At 44.0% G+C, this 14,663-nt stretch overlaps 1 protein-coding gene across 1 annotated transcript in view; it reads right to left on the reverse strand.

Annotated features, from left to right (window-relative positions):
* Nucleotides 1-363: 363 nt before the first annotated feature.
* LOC149284093 (melanopsin-B-like) overlaps nt 364-14,663 on the reverse strand; it is a 37,408-nt gene continuing 23,108 nt past the window's right edge. Inside the window, exons 8-9 of the mRNA XM_089497146.1 lie at nt 2,403-2,543; nt 364-780 (exon numbers count right to left, since the gene is read on the reverse strand). Coding sequence (XP_089353272.1) covers nt 364-780; nt 2,403-2,543 — 558 coding nt within the window. The remainder of the gene's footprint in view (nt 781-2,402; nt 2,544-14,663) is intronic.

Genomic DNA, 14,663 nt, shown 5'->3' on the forward strand with positions numbered 1-14,663 from the left:
TGCCATTTACCTCCATCAATGAATGTTAAGGAAATTTCCTTCATTTTTAATAGATGTAATTTTAGTGCAAGGAGAGGCCTATGTTGACCACATCTCACTATTTGACAAAATAAACGAGATGTGTAATATTCTTTCTTATCTTTGCCTTTTGCTTATTGTTACATAAATATAACATAACTTTTAGGTAAGACATTGTGCACCTTTTTTTTAGAGCTAGAGATAAATGTTCCAAAAAATATAACCCTCATCAAGTGGTCACACAATTGCTGAAATATTACAATATATCACTCGTGTACCTTGACTATTGCATATGAACTATTTGAAAGCAGATGGGAGTTGTTAGAAAGAGAAATTTCTGTACATTTATTTTTGGGACAGAAACTTTTCAACTGCTTCAAAAAGATCTATGGGAGAGGTCAGTTCTTCAAGGTCCAACAAAGTTGTGTCCACATGAAAGTCAAAGAAATCTTCACCCTCATCCTTTTCTTTCTTTTCCTGCATGTCGTCCTCTTTCTGTTCTTGCTCATTAGAGATGCTATTGTCTGAAGTAGGAATGATGACGATGCGTGGAATGGTGGTATGAATCCAGTCCAAACCGGCATTTACACCACGCCTCGGCGTTCTCATCTGTGAAATGTTTGTGATGCTCCCTTTAACCATAGATTCTAATCCAATGGGATAAGTAGCTGCATTTAGTGATCTGGAGAGAAGAATCTCTTGTGTATTGCATTTATCAGATTTTCTCAGTGAATCGTCCAATGTACAGAATGTTGGGACAACCTGGTTTATAAGGCAGAAGAACAGTGTTAAGTTTAAATGAGAGCAACTGTATACGGCTAATACTCTATTGTTGTCTCATCCATTGCATCAGTAACACATTTGTTGGATCACTGTTTATATATTCTCTTACACATCCAATCCAATGGTTTCCTGTGTGAACTTTGCACTTGGAGAGGGTAGAGATAAAAGACAAGGAGGTAAGTGGAAGGTTAGTTCAAATAACTGGACATCCCCTGACATACAGAGTAGGTAGAGGGGCAGGGAACAGTATTCCCTGTGATACTAAGTACATAGTATAGCATTATTTTTGGGATGGCACCTTTACGAGGGTGAAAAATATGGACTCTGATTTAAAATGCTAAAAGTTATTAAAAGATACTTTTAAAACCTTGTTTTTTGTAACTTGCATCCATTTGGTCTCATGAGAAGTAGTCAATGTGCAAGGCTGAAGTCAAATTGATAACGAGTTGAGTATAGTTTAAGCCAAATGTAAATGTAAATAGTATTTAATATGCTACTAGAAACTTGCATTGACTGTTAACTTGCATTCACTCAAACTTCAGCGAAAAGACCCATTTAACTTAATTTAACATACTGCATTGCATGTGCAGTTTTTCATAGGCTGAGGAAAGCAATTATATATTGCATTTTCATGTTTCATCAAACAGAGAATACAGCAAGCTGCTCCAGAGGTAAGGAGGCAATGTACTCAAGTTTGAGGAAGAACTTCTGCAAAAAGGCGGAGCCTCCGTGCACATCCTTACCCCTGATTGGAGGAATGGGGGAGAGGTGGTCCCTGTGGGGAGCAGAGTGGCACTGTCCTTTTGAGGAAGTATTCCACGAGGCCAGAATATTGCAGACAGATTAGGTGATAAAAAGCTTCTCTTTCTCAGCCTCTCCCAACTTATCCAAGAGGATATGCACGGATGCTCGGCCCTTTTGCCGATATTCTGCCTCACTGTATTGACCAATACTCACACAATGAAAGTTCAGCAGACAGTGTCAACTCAGCAAAACTGACATGTAGAAGAGGATCTCAGTAAAGTTTTAATCTTCAGGCTGACAATCCTTGTAAATATGTACAGATATGCAGGTGAAAAGACAGTAGTTCTTGCTAACAAATCACATAAAAATGGCTGCTACCTGACAGTATAGTTAACAGCACAGAATGTATCGGAAAGGGGAGGGGCTAGCTGACTACAACCTGACTAAGGGACAAATAACATGAAAGCCAGTAGCAAACAGCATATAAATCAAAATGCAAAATAAACCATGAGTCATGAGACATGACAGCCGAGGAGGCCAGTTTAACAGAGCTGAGTGTGGAGAAGCAGACAAGGAAAGATGGCAGAAAAACAAATACAGAAGAGCAAGAAGAAGCAAGCCAAAAAGCAGAACTGTGAAAAAGGGGAAAAAGGCATGGAAGCGGTTGGCGGAGAAGGTAGGGAGACATTGAGAGAGTGTGAAAGAGTATGTGCAAAAGCATGAGTGAGTGAGAGCTCTCTGCATTTGTTTTCGTTTTGGTTCATTGGGGTCCCTCCTCGTTTAAGGACAATTCAAAATTTAAATTTGTATGAATCCAAATGCACAAGTCTAGTTTCATTGTTCTGTTATAGTGGTACCTTATGTTCCTGTAAAGTATTGCAGCTCCAAGCCTTCAAAAGTACTTCTTTCTGTTTCTGTTTTTGACATGAAGAGAATGAATGGCTTCTCTGAAGACATATACTTTTGTAAACAGGATCCTGTCCTACATCACTCAGCACCTAAATACAAAACATTAAAAAAGGATATATATTTATATATATATCATTGTTATATTTTTTTTTTGGAGGAGGCGAAATAAAGGTACTTTCCTGTTATCTGTAAATAATACATTTGAGCCAATAAGTTTTTAAAATATGTGAATCTGTGTAAATATTTGGGTTTTTTTATACGTTTGTTTGAATATTTGTTTCAGCAGTTTTTTTTTTATATGTGTAAATACGTTTTTATGAGTATAATGAGAATGAACATCTTCACTCTACCTCGTATTGAAGAACAAGCAGTGGCGTTCTTATAAGATAAATGTGTACTGACAACTGGGTTACTGTGTCAAAATGGTCACGAAATGAAGCTATTTGGCTCGAGTATTTTCTAGGATGAGAGAAAGTCTACTTATCGGGAGAAGGTCAACATGCACACCAGAAAATGGTTCACAGCCATCTACCTTTTGTGACAGATGTTCGTTTTGTCTATGGCTGGGTCAAGGAATTGACATCGATCAAGTGGTGCGAAGATGAATTGGGCATCAATAAGAACGCAACCGTCAACTGGAACAACTACGTGCGAGAAGCCTGCGCTAACTACCTCATCGAACTACCAAAACAGAAGATTGGAGGCAAAGAATTAATTGTCGAATTCAACGAGAGCTTGTATGCGTAAGAACAATGCCGGCTGAGTGTTTCCTCAGCAGTGGGTATTCAGAGGAATTTGTTGGGAGACCTGCAAGTGCTTCTTGGTCAAAGTTACCGATCGCAGTGCAGCAACCTTAATGATGGCAATTTTGGAAAATATCGAAAGGGGCTCTACCATTTACTCAGATAGTAGTAGTAGTAGTAGTGCCTACAAGACCGAGGAATTGGCCATATTTGAGCACTTTAAAGTCAATCGTTGCTACAACTTCATTGATACGCACACTGGTGTCCACACACAAAGCATCATGTAAATGTGGAGATCGGCTAAATGGCGCAACAAACAAATCCATGGAACAGCACGTCATCATTTGGAGTCTGTGTTGAGAGCAATGAAAGTTCGTTTTTTTTTGGCCTCTGAAATCTCAATTATAATTGTTGTGTCTCTATTGTTGCATAGATAGATTGTTTTTAAAAAAAAGGTTTTTTTGAATGGCTCTGGATAACAGGAAAGTACCAAAATAAATGTAGTTAAACTGCTTTGCCTTAACCCAGAGGACATTTGCTACCTGAGGCAAAATGTATTGTGCTGCCCCTTGGCTCTGCCTCTTGTATCCCACCACTTTGTGCCCGACCACATAAAAAATGAAACTTGGTACATCATACACATGAACCTCACTCCACTCGTTACTGAAGGACTAATATATATATAAGTAGTTCCCGTGCACACTACCCGAGTGCTGCGTCTCTGGTTCTGGGTGGCAGGAGACTTTCTAGGCACTCGGTCATTCAGAGCGGCTCCTCACTCCACCTTGTCAGGACACAGCAGCCACCAGGGATCATATCTAACAGAGCACTGAAACGATTGGATGAGGAGGAACCCGGATGCCGGAGTGAGCCAGGCAAACAGGAACCAGGAGTAGCCAGGAGAGCTGGAACTGAAAATCAGGTCTGGTAACCAGTAAAGCAGGAAGCCGAATCAAATCCAGAAGAGTAGTCAAACAAGCCGAGTCAGAGAACAGGAGTCAAATCAGAAAACAGGAGCGAAGTCAGCAAGCCGGGTCAAACGAAGAAATAGTCACAGCAACTCGCACAGGAAAACAGCAGAATACACCAACCAAGGGTGACACAGAAGATGAAGTCCAGGTTTAAATAGGGAAAGGTGGAGGTGTGTCCTCCATTAAGGAGGTCACCCGAGGTTATAAGAACACGTTACAGATGTAATGTGTAATATTATGTTTTGACCACACGGTGGCCACGGTGACGCTGTGCTACCTGTTTGCGCGTAGTCAGCCACGCGGTGAAGACGCCATTCAGGGGCACTTACTTTCTTATTTACTTTTACAAGTATATTGCCACAGGCATACAGCATGACTCCTTTCATTATATAATGAGCCAGACACATGCGGTGGTACAGCATGACTCCTCTCATTATACAGTGATACAGACAGTGGTACAGCATAACTCTTATCACTGTATACTGAGCCAGCCACTGATGTTGGTACAGCATAATTCCCATCACTATATATTGATCCAGACATTAGGATATTACATACCCAGGTCTTGAAGACATTTCATATGGTTTAAATGTTATCTATAAAATAATTAGAATAAAAATCATGCCACTGTTGGTAATACAAATGTTTTGTAAAAATCTGAAAAACTGTAAAACTGCATTTTTTCCCCTAAAATATTCCAAAATAATGCAATACAAGAACAGTGGGGAGAAGCAGACAAGGAAAGATGACAGAAAAACGAATACAGAAGAGCAAGAAGAAGCAAGCCAAAAAGCAGAACTTTGAAAACTTTGAATTTTTGTATTATTTTATTATCATTCAATGACAATACAAAAATACAAACATATCTCTAACACTTTCAACTCTTTTACACACACTCTCTCACTCTACTCACTCTCTCTCTCTCACACTCTCACTTATTCCCCCACGCTCTCTCACACGTTCTCACTCTCTCAGTTGCTCAATTTCTCCCTACCGTCTCTGCCAACCGCTTCCGCATTCTCCGTGAACCAGGCCTCCCGGTGCACTTCCCCAAAAGAGCAGAGCTTCCAGGCACATCCTCTCTCCCAATTGAAGGAACTTGAGAGAGGCTGTCCATGTGGTGCCCAAAGTCTCTGTCCTTATGCAGAATTGCACCGGAAGGCCAATTCACGGAGAGGCTGATGAAGAAAGAAGGCACGGGGAGAAATGGATGAAGAAATAATAATAAGAAGAAAGCAAGAGAAAAAGTGGAATTCCGGTAAAAGGAGACAGGGATGTGGAAGTGGTTGGTGGAGATGGTACGGGGACTCCTTCCAGGGGCAGTGCGCCCCTAGCAGGTCTGCCCTCTAGGCCAGCGCCTATCTTGGCTATAGTTAGTGCTGGTCCTGCATTAACTTTTATAAAAACTGTCTCCCTGGATATTCTGCTGTACACTGTGTGGAGCAGATGGCAGAACTAAATAAGTATATCCATAGACAAAGGCATGTGTATGATTATGCTCTGTATAAAAATGGCAATAACTCACATAAGCTAGACATATTTTTTAATCATTAATTAAAATGTGAAGCTGTAATGTTTATTTTATAAATAAAAAATGTGCCCTTTATCTGTCAATATGTGAGGTAGTGCTTGAAGAATAAAGTCTAGGGCCACTAATATATAATTTAGAAGAATAATTTAATTTGTACTTGACACCCCGGCAAGTGGATAACCTAGAGCAATGTACCTCAAGCATATCAGGGAAACATTATGCTGTCAAATGCAACTTCATTAACATTAACCTTTTGTCCAGTAGATTGACATAAGGATAGCTATAAAAACAGCACTTTGTTTTTTAGGAAATAACCTAGAATGTAAATGTTATTTGTGGCACTGGGGTTAAGTATTGGGTTTGTTGCTATTTGTGATAATAGTCTTTTCACTTTAATTTAATTTGACTCAATGTCTTCTCCTATTAATTTGACTATAATCTGCCCTTAACAAAATAAGTTTGTTTCAAACATTTCCTTGGTAGTAAGTCTCAGCAATATATGATGTTTTTAGCCATGAGCAAGCAGTTGCTGATTAATTAAAGCTGACACAAGTATCCTCAAGACACAGAAGTAACACACTTTAAACAACAACTCCCGCCAGAAGCAACATCTTCCATAAAGTTTTATTTTCATTTCACATATGAGGTCCACAAAACCCAGGTGTTGACCAGGATGTGACACATGTTTATGGCTTAAGGTAGTATATCTCTCTCTGATAACTCTACCAAATTAAAGGACAGCCATGGAATGTAATGTTATCCGTATCGTTATTAATCATGGAGTGTACGATTATTAAAATTAAGAATTAAGGCTTACTTGTAGTAAGAAGTGTTGTATCACCATAGATGTACACAGAAATAAATTTCAATAACAAATTGTTTTCAAATTTCTTTAGATATATCGTCTACTCTAATATTAAAAGCTACAATTAAAAGTGATAGAAGTTAATACAGTGAGGGAATTTAAACATGCATGGGATAGTCATATGACCCTCCTGAATCTAAGATGACACCAAGGACTAATTCATGTTTGAGTCTTTACATCTGGAAAAAATGGTGGAATACATGGGCCACATGGCTTTCTGTAATCAAATTCTAATTTTTATGTAAACTGTATATAACCAGGATCTAATCAGCAGCACAGCTGAAACAAACCTATCAAAGCTGTCATTTTTACAGGAAACTGATTAATTGAGGATACAAAATTTACATGGACAACATAACTTTTATTCTTTGGTCTCTTTTAAAATACTGCTATTCTTTTTTCAAGTGTTTGTAAAGTGGGCCCCGGATACACAAACATCAAAGAAGGGGCCGCATGATCAGGCCTGGATCATGCTAGGGGGGCATGATCACCTCATGGTTAGTTTGCCATAGGTCAAGGGTTTATGGTGGGGTGGGGTTAAGGGTCTTTAAATGTGGCTGTTTTTCTCTGACCCTCTACCATTTTTCTTTAAACAGGAAGGAGAGGCAGTGAGAAGCGTTTTGTTTCCAGTGTTCCAGTGTTCCAGAGAGGCTCTACCACTTACCATGGCCGATTTGGAGGTGTTGCTGTCCAGGATCCGGGATTCGGCCCTTCAGCTGGGGACGTCGTGGCTGGAGGAACGTCTGGAGCAGCTGACCGGAGGACCTTCGCGGGCGGAGGGAGGAGCAGCGCCTGGATCTCCCGCGGCGACGCAGAGGGCCACCAGAGCGAGACGCGCGCGACCCCCCGAGAGGCTCAGCCCAGACTGGTCCACCGGCAGGCGGCAGGGTTCCGGAGTTGCTGGTCGGGCGGACGTCAGCCCTCGAAGATCTCGTCCGGAGGAGGTGAGCGTGGCGGTGCTGGAGCCCCGTGCGGCTCACAGGAGCACCACGGCGTGTATCGTTGTCCCTGGCTCCAAGTTCATCGCGTGGGGTGGAGGCGGAGCCTGCGTTTCGGAGGCGGGACTCCCGGCGACCCGGCATAGCCAAACGGCGGTCTCCCTCCCGGTCACGTGACCGCTCGTCCGCCGCAGCTTCCAGGGACCGGAGCAGGAGCAGGACTCGCTCCTCACGGCGGGCATCTCCTCCTCGTTCCAGTGCGGGTGGCCGTTCTGATGCGGCTGCCCCTTCTTCTGTACCGGCTGCTAGGCAGTCCAGCCGGGCTTCATCCGCTCAACGGCTGGCTGCCACTCCTGACCTCTTCACCACTCCTGCCCAGGGCTCTCTGATGACTTCGGGAATGGCTGAGCAGACACCACATGGCCAGCCTGGTGAGTCTTCAGGGGATACTGGTCCCGCAGGGGTTATCTTGGCTGCACCTTTAACGTGTTCACAATCTGTGACGGGGGTTGGGGATGTGCCTGGGGTTAATCCAGGGGCCTGGGGTTCTTTTGTGGGGGCATTAACTTCCCTTTTGCAAAAATTCCCGGCACCATCTCCGGGCGGTTCTGGGGTTGCGCCTGCGTCACCAACAGTGGTGTGGGGTACTGGTACCAGTGGTACGGTGCCCGCTGCGCCTGTTGCACCCGCTGCTGTAGCGACTGTTGTACCTGTTGCGCCTGCTGCGCCTGTCATTCCTGCTGTGCCCGCCGAGCCCACTGCGGCTACTGTTTCTGTGGCTTCTGTTTCCACTGAGGCTTCTGGTGCTTCTGGTGTGGTGGCGACGGCCGCTGTGGCTGATCCAGTGCGTCCGTCTGATACGGCACAGGGGGAGGTGTACGTCTGTTTTGAGGGTCCCTTGGGAGCTCATTTAAAGCAGGAAGTGAAGGAAAAGATTTGGAAGGGGGAGTATGTGGATATTTTTATCCTTCTGCCATTGGAGCGTTTTCAGTTAGATAGGTCGTCTAAGTCTGATGAGAAAAAGAAGGAGGACGAGGAAAGGCGGAGGTATCGCCTGATACCTAGAACTTTTCAGAATTGGTTGCAGGCATTTGCTATCCTAGCTAGCGTGATTGGGGAAAAAGCTTCTGACCAGTGTTCCCAGCTGTTTTGCTACATGGACAGTATTGGGGAAGCTCACATGGTATATGGGGGGTTAGCCTGGCTCCGCTATGACGAACAGTTTCGTCAGCGTAAGGCGGTGTGGACGTCCATGCGGTGGGACCATAAAGACATTGCATTATGGCTTAAGGTCACGGCCCCTATTCGGCAGCCCTTTTCAGGGACTGCCGGCGGGGCCAGCAACTTGTCTCCGGCAGGACTCAAGAAGGGCTATTGCTGGCAGTTTAATGAAGGGCAGTGCAAGTGGGGTACCAGCTGCAGGTTTAAGCACGAGTGTTCCGGTTGCTCCGGTTCCCACCCCCTGTCTAAGTGTTTTAAGAAGGGAAAGGGGGGAAAGGGGTCTGGTTCTGGCTCAAAAGGGGAGGACTCCAGTGAAGCTAAATGAAATGCTCCCTTGGTTGTCTCGTTACCCTGACAGGCCGGCTGCTGGGTTGTTGGAAGCTCGTTTTTCCAAAGGTTTTTTCATTCCGTTTACTGACGTTAGTGTTTGTGGCGTTCCAAGAAACTTGAAGTCTGCCCTGTCCTTTCCTGAAGTTGTGGGGGAAAAGTTGGCGAAGGAAGTGGCTCTGGGTCGGATGGCGGGCCCTTTCCTTACCCCCCCACTTGACCATTTGCGTGTTTCGCCTTTGGGTGTGGTTCCCAAAAAGGAACCCGGAAAGTTTCCGATGATTCATCACCTTTCCTTTCCTAAAGGGGGTTCCGTGAACGACGGGATTGACAAAGAGCTGTGTACCGTTTCGTATGCCTCTTTCGACTCGGCGTTACACTGGGTTCGGCGTTATGGGCAGGGGGCGTTGTTGGCTAAGACCGACATTGAGTCGGCCTTTCGGCTCCTTCCTGTTCATCCGGATTGTTTTCACCTTCTGGGTTGTTTGTGGGAAGGACAGTTCTTCGTGGATAAGTGTCTCCCTATGGGGTGTTCCATTTCCTGTTTTTACTTTGAAACCTTTAGCTGTTTTCTGGAATGGGTGGTCAGGGAAGAGGCTGGGGTTTCTTCTGTTATCCACTACTTGGATGATTTTCTGTGTGTTGGTCCCAGGGGGTCACAGGTCTGTGCGATGATTTTGTCTACGCTCCAGAGTGTCGGCGTTTTGGGGTCCCCTTGGCCCCCGACAAGACGGAAGGGCCAGTTACTAAGTTGAAGTTTTTGGGGATCGAAATTGATTCGGTGGCCATGATTTTCCAGTTACCTATGGATAAGGTGGCGGACTTGCGTTTTTTGGTTGGTCATTTTCGTTCGGTTAGGAAGGTAACTCTGAAGCAGCTGCAATCTCTCTTGGGTAAACTTAACTTTGCTTGTCGCATAATCCCGATGGGCCGGGTATTTTGGCGATGGTTGGCGATGGCCTCAGCCGGGGTTAAGGCCTCCCATCACTTTATCCGGATCACGCATGATTTGCGCGAGGATTTGGCGGTCTGGGACGTGTTTTTAAGTGAATATAATGGGAGAGCTGTTTGGATGGATGAGGTCGTTTCTAATGTGGATCTGGAGTTTTACACGGATGCCGCTGGTGGCGACGGCTACGGGGCCTTTTTGGGGGGTCAGTGGAGTGCCTCTCCTTGGCCCGCGGATTAGAGGGAGTCTGGCCTTTGTCGGAATCTCGTGTTCCTCGAACTTTTCCCGGTGGTTGTGGCTGTGGAGTTGTGGGGCGAATGTTTTCAGAATAAGCGAGTGCGTTTGCATTGTGACAATTTGGGTGTGGTGATGGCCAATACTAACGTGTCGGCCTCTTCGCCCCCGGTTGTGAAATTGTTACGGCATCTCGTTTTGCGCTGTTTACAACTTAACATGTTTTTGACGGCGGTCCATATACCCGGTGTTGAGAATTCTATTGCTGATGCTTTGTCTCGACAGCAGTCGTCGCGGTTTCGACAGCTGGCACCTATGGCCCTTCCGGTGTGCTTGCCTTGCCCGTCCTGGCTTTGGATGATGGGGGACGTCGCGCCTTGAACCTGATACGTCGGTCGCTGGCTCCCTCTACTTGGACGGCCTATCAGAAGGCTTGGACGTACTGGGATGCTTTCCTGGGGTCCTGCGGAATCCCTTCCTCTGCTGATGACAAGGTGCTGGCGTTGCTGAGGTATTTAGGCGACTCGTTTGAGAGAGGGGTGTCGGTTTCCAAGATGAACCAGTTGGTCTCGGCTCTCTCGTTTCGTTGTAAACTGATGGGTGAGACGGATTTTTGTAAAGCCTTTGTGGTTCAACAGGCTTTGAGAGGTTTTCCCAAGGGTTTCCAGACGAGGGACTCTCGTCGGCCGGTTACTTTTCAGATACTGGGCGAGCTCTGCGACGGTTTGGGCGCGGTTTGCAGGGACTCGTATGAGGTAGTCTTGTTTCGTGCTGCTTTCGTGGTGGCCTTTTTTGGGGCCTTACGCATCAGCAAATTCGTTAGTCCATCGCGTGGGGTCGGTGGTGGTGTGCGCTTGCAGGACGTGTTGATTGGGGTTGACGTAGTGAAGTTGTTTATTCAGAGGTCCAAGACGGATCAGTTGGGTAAGGGTTTTACGGTCTCTTTGTTCCAGTTGTCCGGGTCGTCCTTGTGTCCGGTGGTGTGCTTGTCGCGTTTTTTACAGTTGCGCCCTGATGTACAGGGGCCATTTTTTGTGCACGCTGATGGTTCCTTTTTGTCGCGCTATCAGTTCATAGCGATCTTTCGTAAGGGGCTTGCGTGGCTGGGACTGTTTCCTGGTGCGTTCGCGTCTCACTCGTTCCGGATAGGTGCGGCCACGGAGGCGGCTAGGTGGGGCCTTCCTGATGAGACCATTCAGCGCATTGGGCGGTGGAGATCGTCTTGGTTTCGATCTTATGTCCGGCCTCAGCTCGTCTGATGTTGTTTTCGCCCCCTCCTTTCTGTTGGTTTTTTGTTAATCGGTTTTTTGGTTTGTTTGTTTTGCAGGTCATGCCTGCTGCCAGGTGTGGATTTTTGGCCATTCCTTTGTCTACTGGGCGGAAAGGAGGGCGGCTGTTCGGGAACGGGGTGCTCAATTGGGCCTTTCCGTTGATGACGCTCAGGTTAGCTGGTTCAGTTTTGGGGGGATGTGATCGCCGAATTCTATGCTCGGGTACGGTCCAGTTCTCCTCCGCATGTTTTAGTATTGCATGGAGGTGGTAATGACCTTTGTGGAGTTCCGTTGAGGGTTTTAATTCGGAACATTAAATGTGATTTGTTGCGGTTGTGGACGAGTTTTCCGGGGCTGGTGGTGGTTTGGTCCCATATCACTCCTCGGCTTTTTTGGCGCGGTGCCAGGTCCTTGCAGGGGGTTAACAGGGCCAGGGTTAAGGTCAACAAGGCGGTGTCTAGGTTTGTGTCCCGATTTGGTGGTATTGTGGTGCCTCACTCTGACTTGGAGGGCGATAATGCGGCTTTGTTACGCAGGGATGGTGTTCACTTGACCGACATTGGCTCGGACATATGGTTGTTGGACGTTAGGTGTGGTGTGGAAAAAGCGGTGTCTTTGTGGAGGAGCCAGAGCATTCAAGTGGGGTCGAACGCGCTGGCCGTGGCGGAGAACTGAGGTTCCCGTCAGGTTTTATGGTTGGTTTATTCATGGTACGGGGTGAAATTGTCGTGGTTTTCATCCGAGGTATGGAATCCGTGGTTATTGTGAGTTATGGTGGGCCTTTTTTCCACGGGCAGGGTCCCATGGGAAAGGGAAGGCCTTCGTTTACACCACGAGCTAGTGCAGCTTTACGGCCCGTGGTTGGTGTACGCGGCAACATGTTGGTGTGAGTTACCTGTGTTGAGGTATCGACGTTAAGTCACTTAGTTGTCGCACGGTCGGTGGTTGTAACCTCCTTGATTCTAAAGGGTAAAATCTAGTGGTTAGTACATTATGGTTGGTGGTTACACAAGTTTAAGGAAATGTATGTTTTAAAGTTTGAATAAAGTTTTTTACGTGTCACAGTACTTTCATAAATAAAACTGTGGCCTTTCAAAATCCAATTTGGTGTCTGTCGTTATTTATTGAACGTATACTCTCAACATGACCCACAAATGTATCTAGTGCCTTGATCAAGGAACTGCAGTCACAAAAGCTATTAAACTGTTACTGCTCTTATTTGCAAGATTTCTGTTGCTAGATTTCAATAAAACATTATTTGTGTTACCCTTTTACAGATTACTTTGGTTTACTTTACCTCTTGTAAATTCCCGTTTACTATTGCACACATGTCAACCTTTAGCAGCAATTGTATTGTTGACATGTTTATTTGTTGGCATTACAATTTTTTGATGAAATTATTTTCTCTTGTTTGTGTATTGCATAAATACTTCAAGCTGTATTAATGATATAAATAACTTTTAAATAACTCTTTAAATGTCTCGTTCTAATACCATGTAATAAAAAACATATTGGGCCATGTTTAAACAATGGTGTTGTTCTGGTATCGTATTTTTTATATTATGAAAACCACAGCTGAGCATTAAGCAGTCTAGACAAAAAGTACTTGTTTATTCTTCACGAGTCTTGAATTAAAGCTGAGTGTAATCCATCCAGGCATTGTTTCAAACATTCTTTAATATAACATGGAAGATATCCCAGCAAATTACAGAGATTCACTCTAAATCTAGATTCACTCTAAATGAAGTAAGGGATGCTCATTAGACCACATCTGCTGATGTAAAGGACAAATAACCTGAATATGTGCAGTCAGCTCTAAGACAGTATTTTAACTGGAAAAAATGGACTGGGTTGGGACCATTTTTATATTACAGCGGAATTGAAAGAAATATTCATGATCAAGTATGAAACAAGAAGGTATATTGTAGAGAAAGTAATTATGTTGGGGCTCTATAGTTTGACTTATTTTTCTAGTCAACATGACCTTGTAAAATGTGACACATAAATTGGTAAATGAATTGCATTTCAGTGCATACTACTCTCATTTCCCCTAATTTCATGCACACGAATTTGCTATTTTTGTTGCCGTTGTGAAACCTGTTCATAAAGCAGGATGATAACTTTTATATTTTGTAGTTTCCCTTATAAAAGTGTCATTAGGCCCAAAAGAGAATAGGCCTTATGGTATCTCTGACAACACCCAAACATGCTTTGACCTAACTTTTACCAATACCCTTGCCCCTTGTGCCTATGTACCACCAAGTTTAAAACTTTTTTTTTAACAATTTCTGCTTATACCACATACACTTCCTGCTAACGGTTCACCGCGTAAGAGAATGGACATTATGCTGTTATGTTTATGCCTAGCAAAATCTGTAAAGTGAACCTGTCCCTTGCTGACTGTGAGCATTTCTTCTTATATTTGCAATAACATAATATTTCTTTTACACTATTTACTAAACTGCAAATGTTTGTGTGTTGGCAAAAAAGTATAAGTTTGCAATTCACTAAGCCAACTTGTTTTAGCACAATAAATAATTTTCAAATCACTTTTTCCTTGCTTTCAGAGGTAACACAAAAGGGACCTGAGATCTTCAAACCTTATCTGTTTTTTTGACATGTCTACATGTGTTTCAAATTTCTGAAGAACCAAAATGTTCATTATTCATCAAATTCTATTAAAATATGCTTACCCTAGGCTGAGAAACACTGGTATAGGATAGATCTATAGGAAACTTTATTTCACGTTAATGCTTTTTTCCATAGCTTATTTTGTGTTCTGTTGTTTTGCTTGATTGCCTTCCATATTTTTGTTGAAATTGCAGATTTCTTTTGGATGTTTAGAAAACATATTCTTGGCGTCCGCTATATTACATTTACAGGGAGCCAGCCCTGTCTGTGTTTCAAGCACAGCCCAGGATTTCCACTTGTTTTTATTGAAATGAATGGGAGTCAACTCATATTGATTTCACTTATCCCATAATGATAATAATAATAGTTCTTACTAAACACAATTCATATTAGATTTAGAGGCCCTTGCACAAGCTGCGGTAGATGTGGCAGAAACAGAAGGAACAAAACAAAAGATGTAGTGCATATCTGTACAAGCACTTTGGAGGACCAAAAAAACTTTCTCTAAAAGAGATTTTGAGCCTTAGC

Source organism: Sceloporus occidentalis, unplaced genomic scaffold (assembly GCF_023333645.1).
Source record: "Sceloporus occidentalis isolate IW3139 unplaced genomic scaffold, rSceOcc1.0.p SCAF_99, whole genome shotgun sequence".
Taxonomy (NCBI): Eukaryota; Metazoa; Chordata; class Lepidosauria; order Squamata; family Phrynosomatidae; genus Sceloporus; species Sceloporus occidentalis.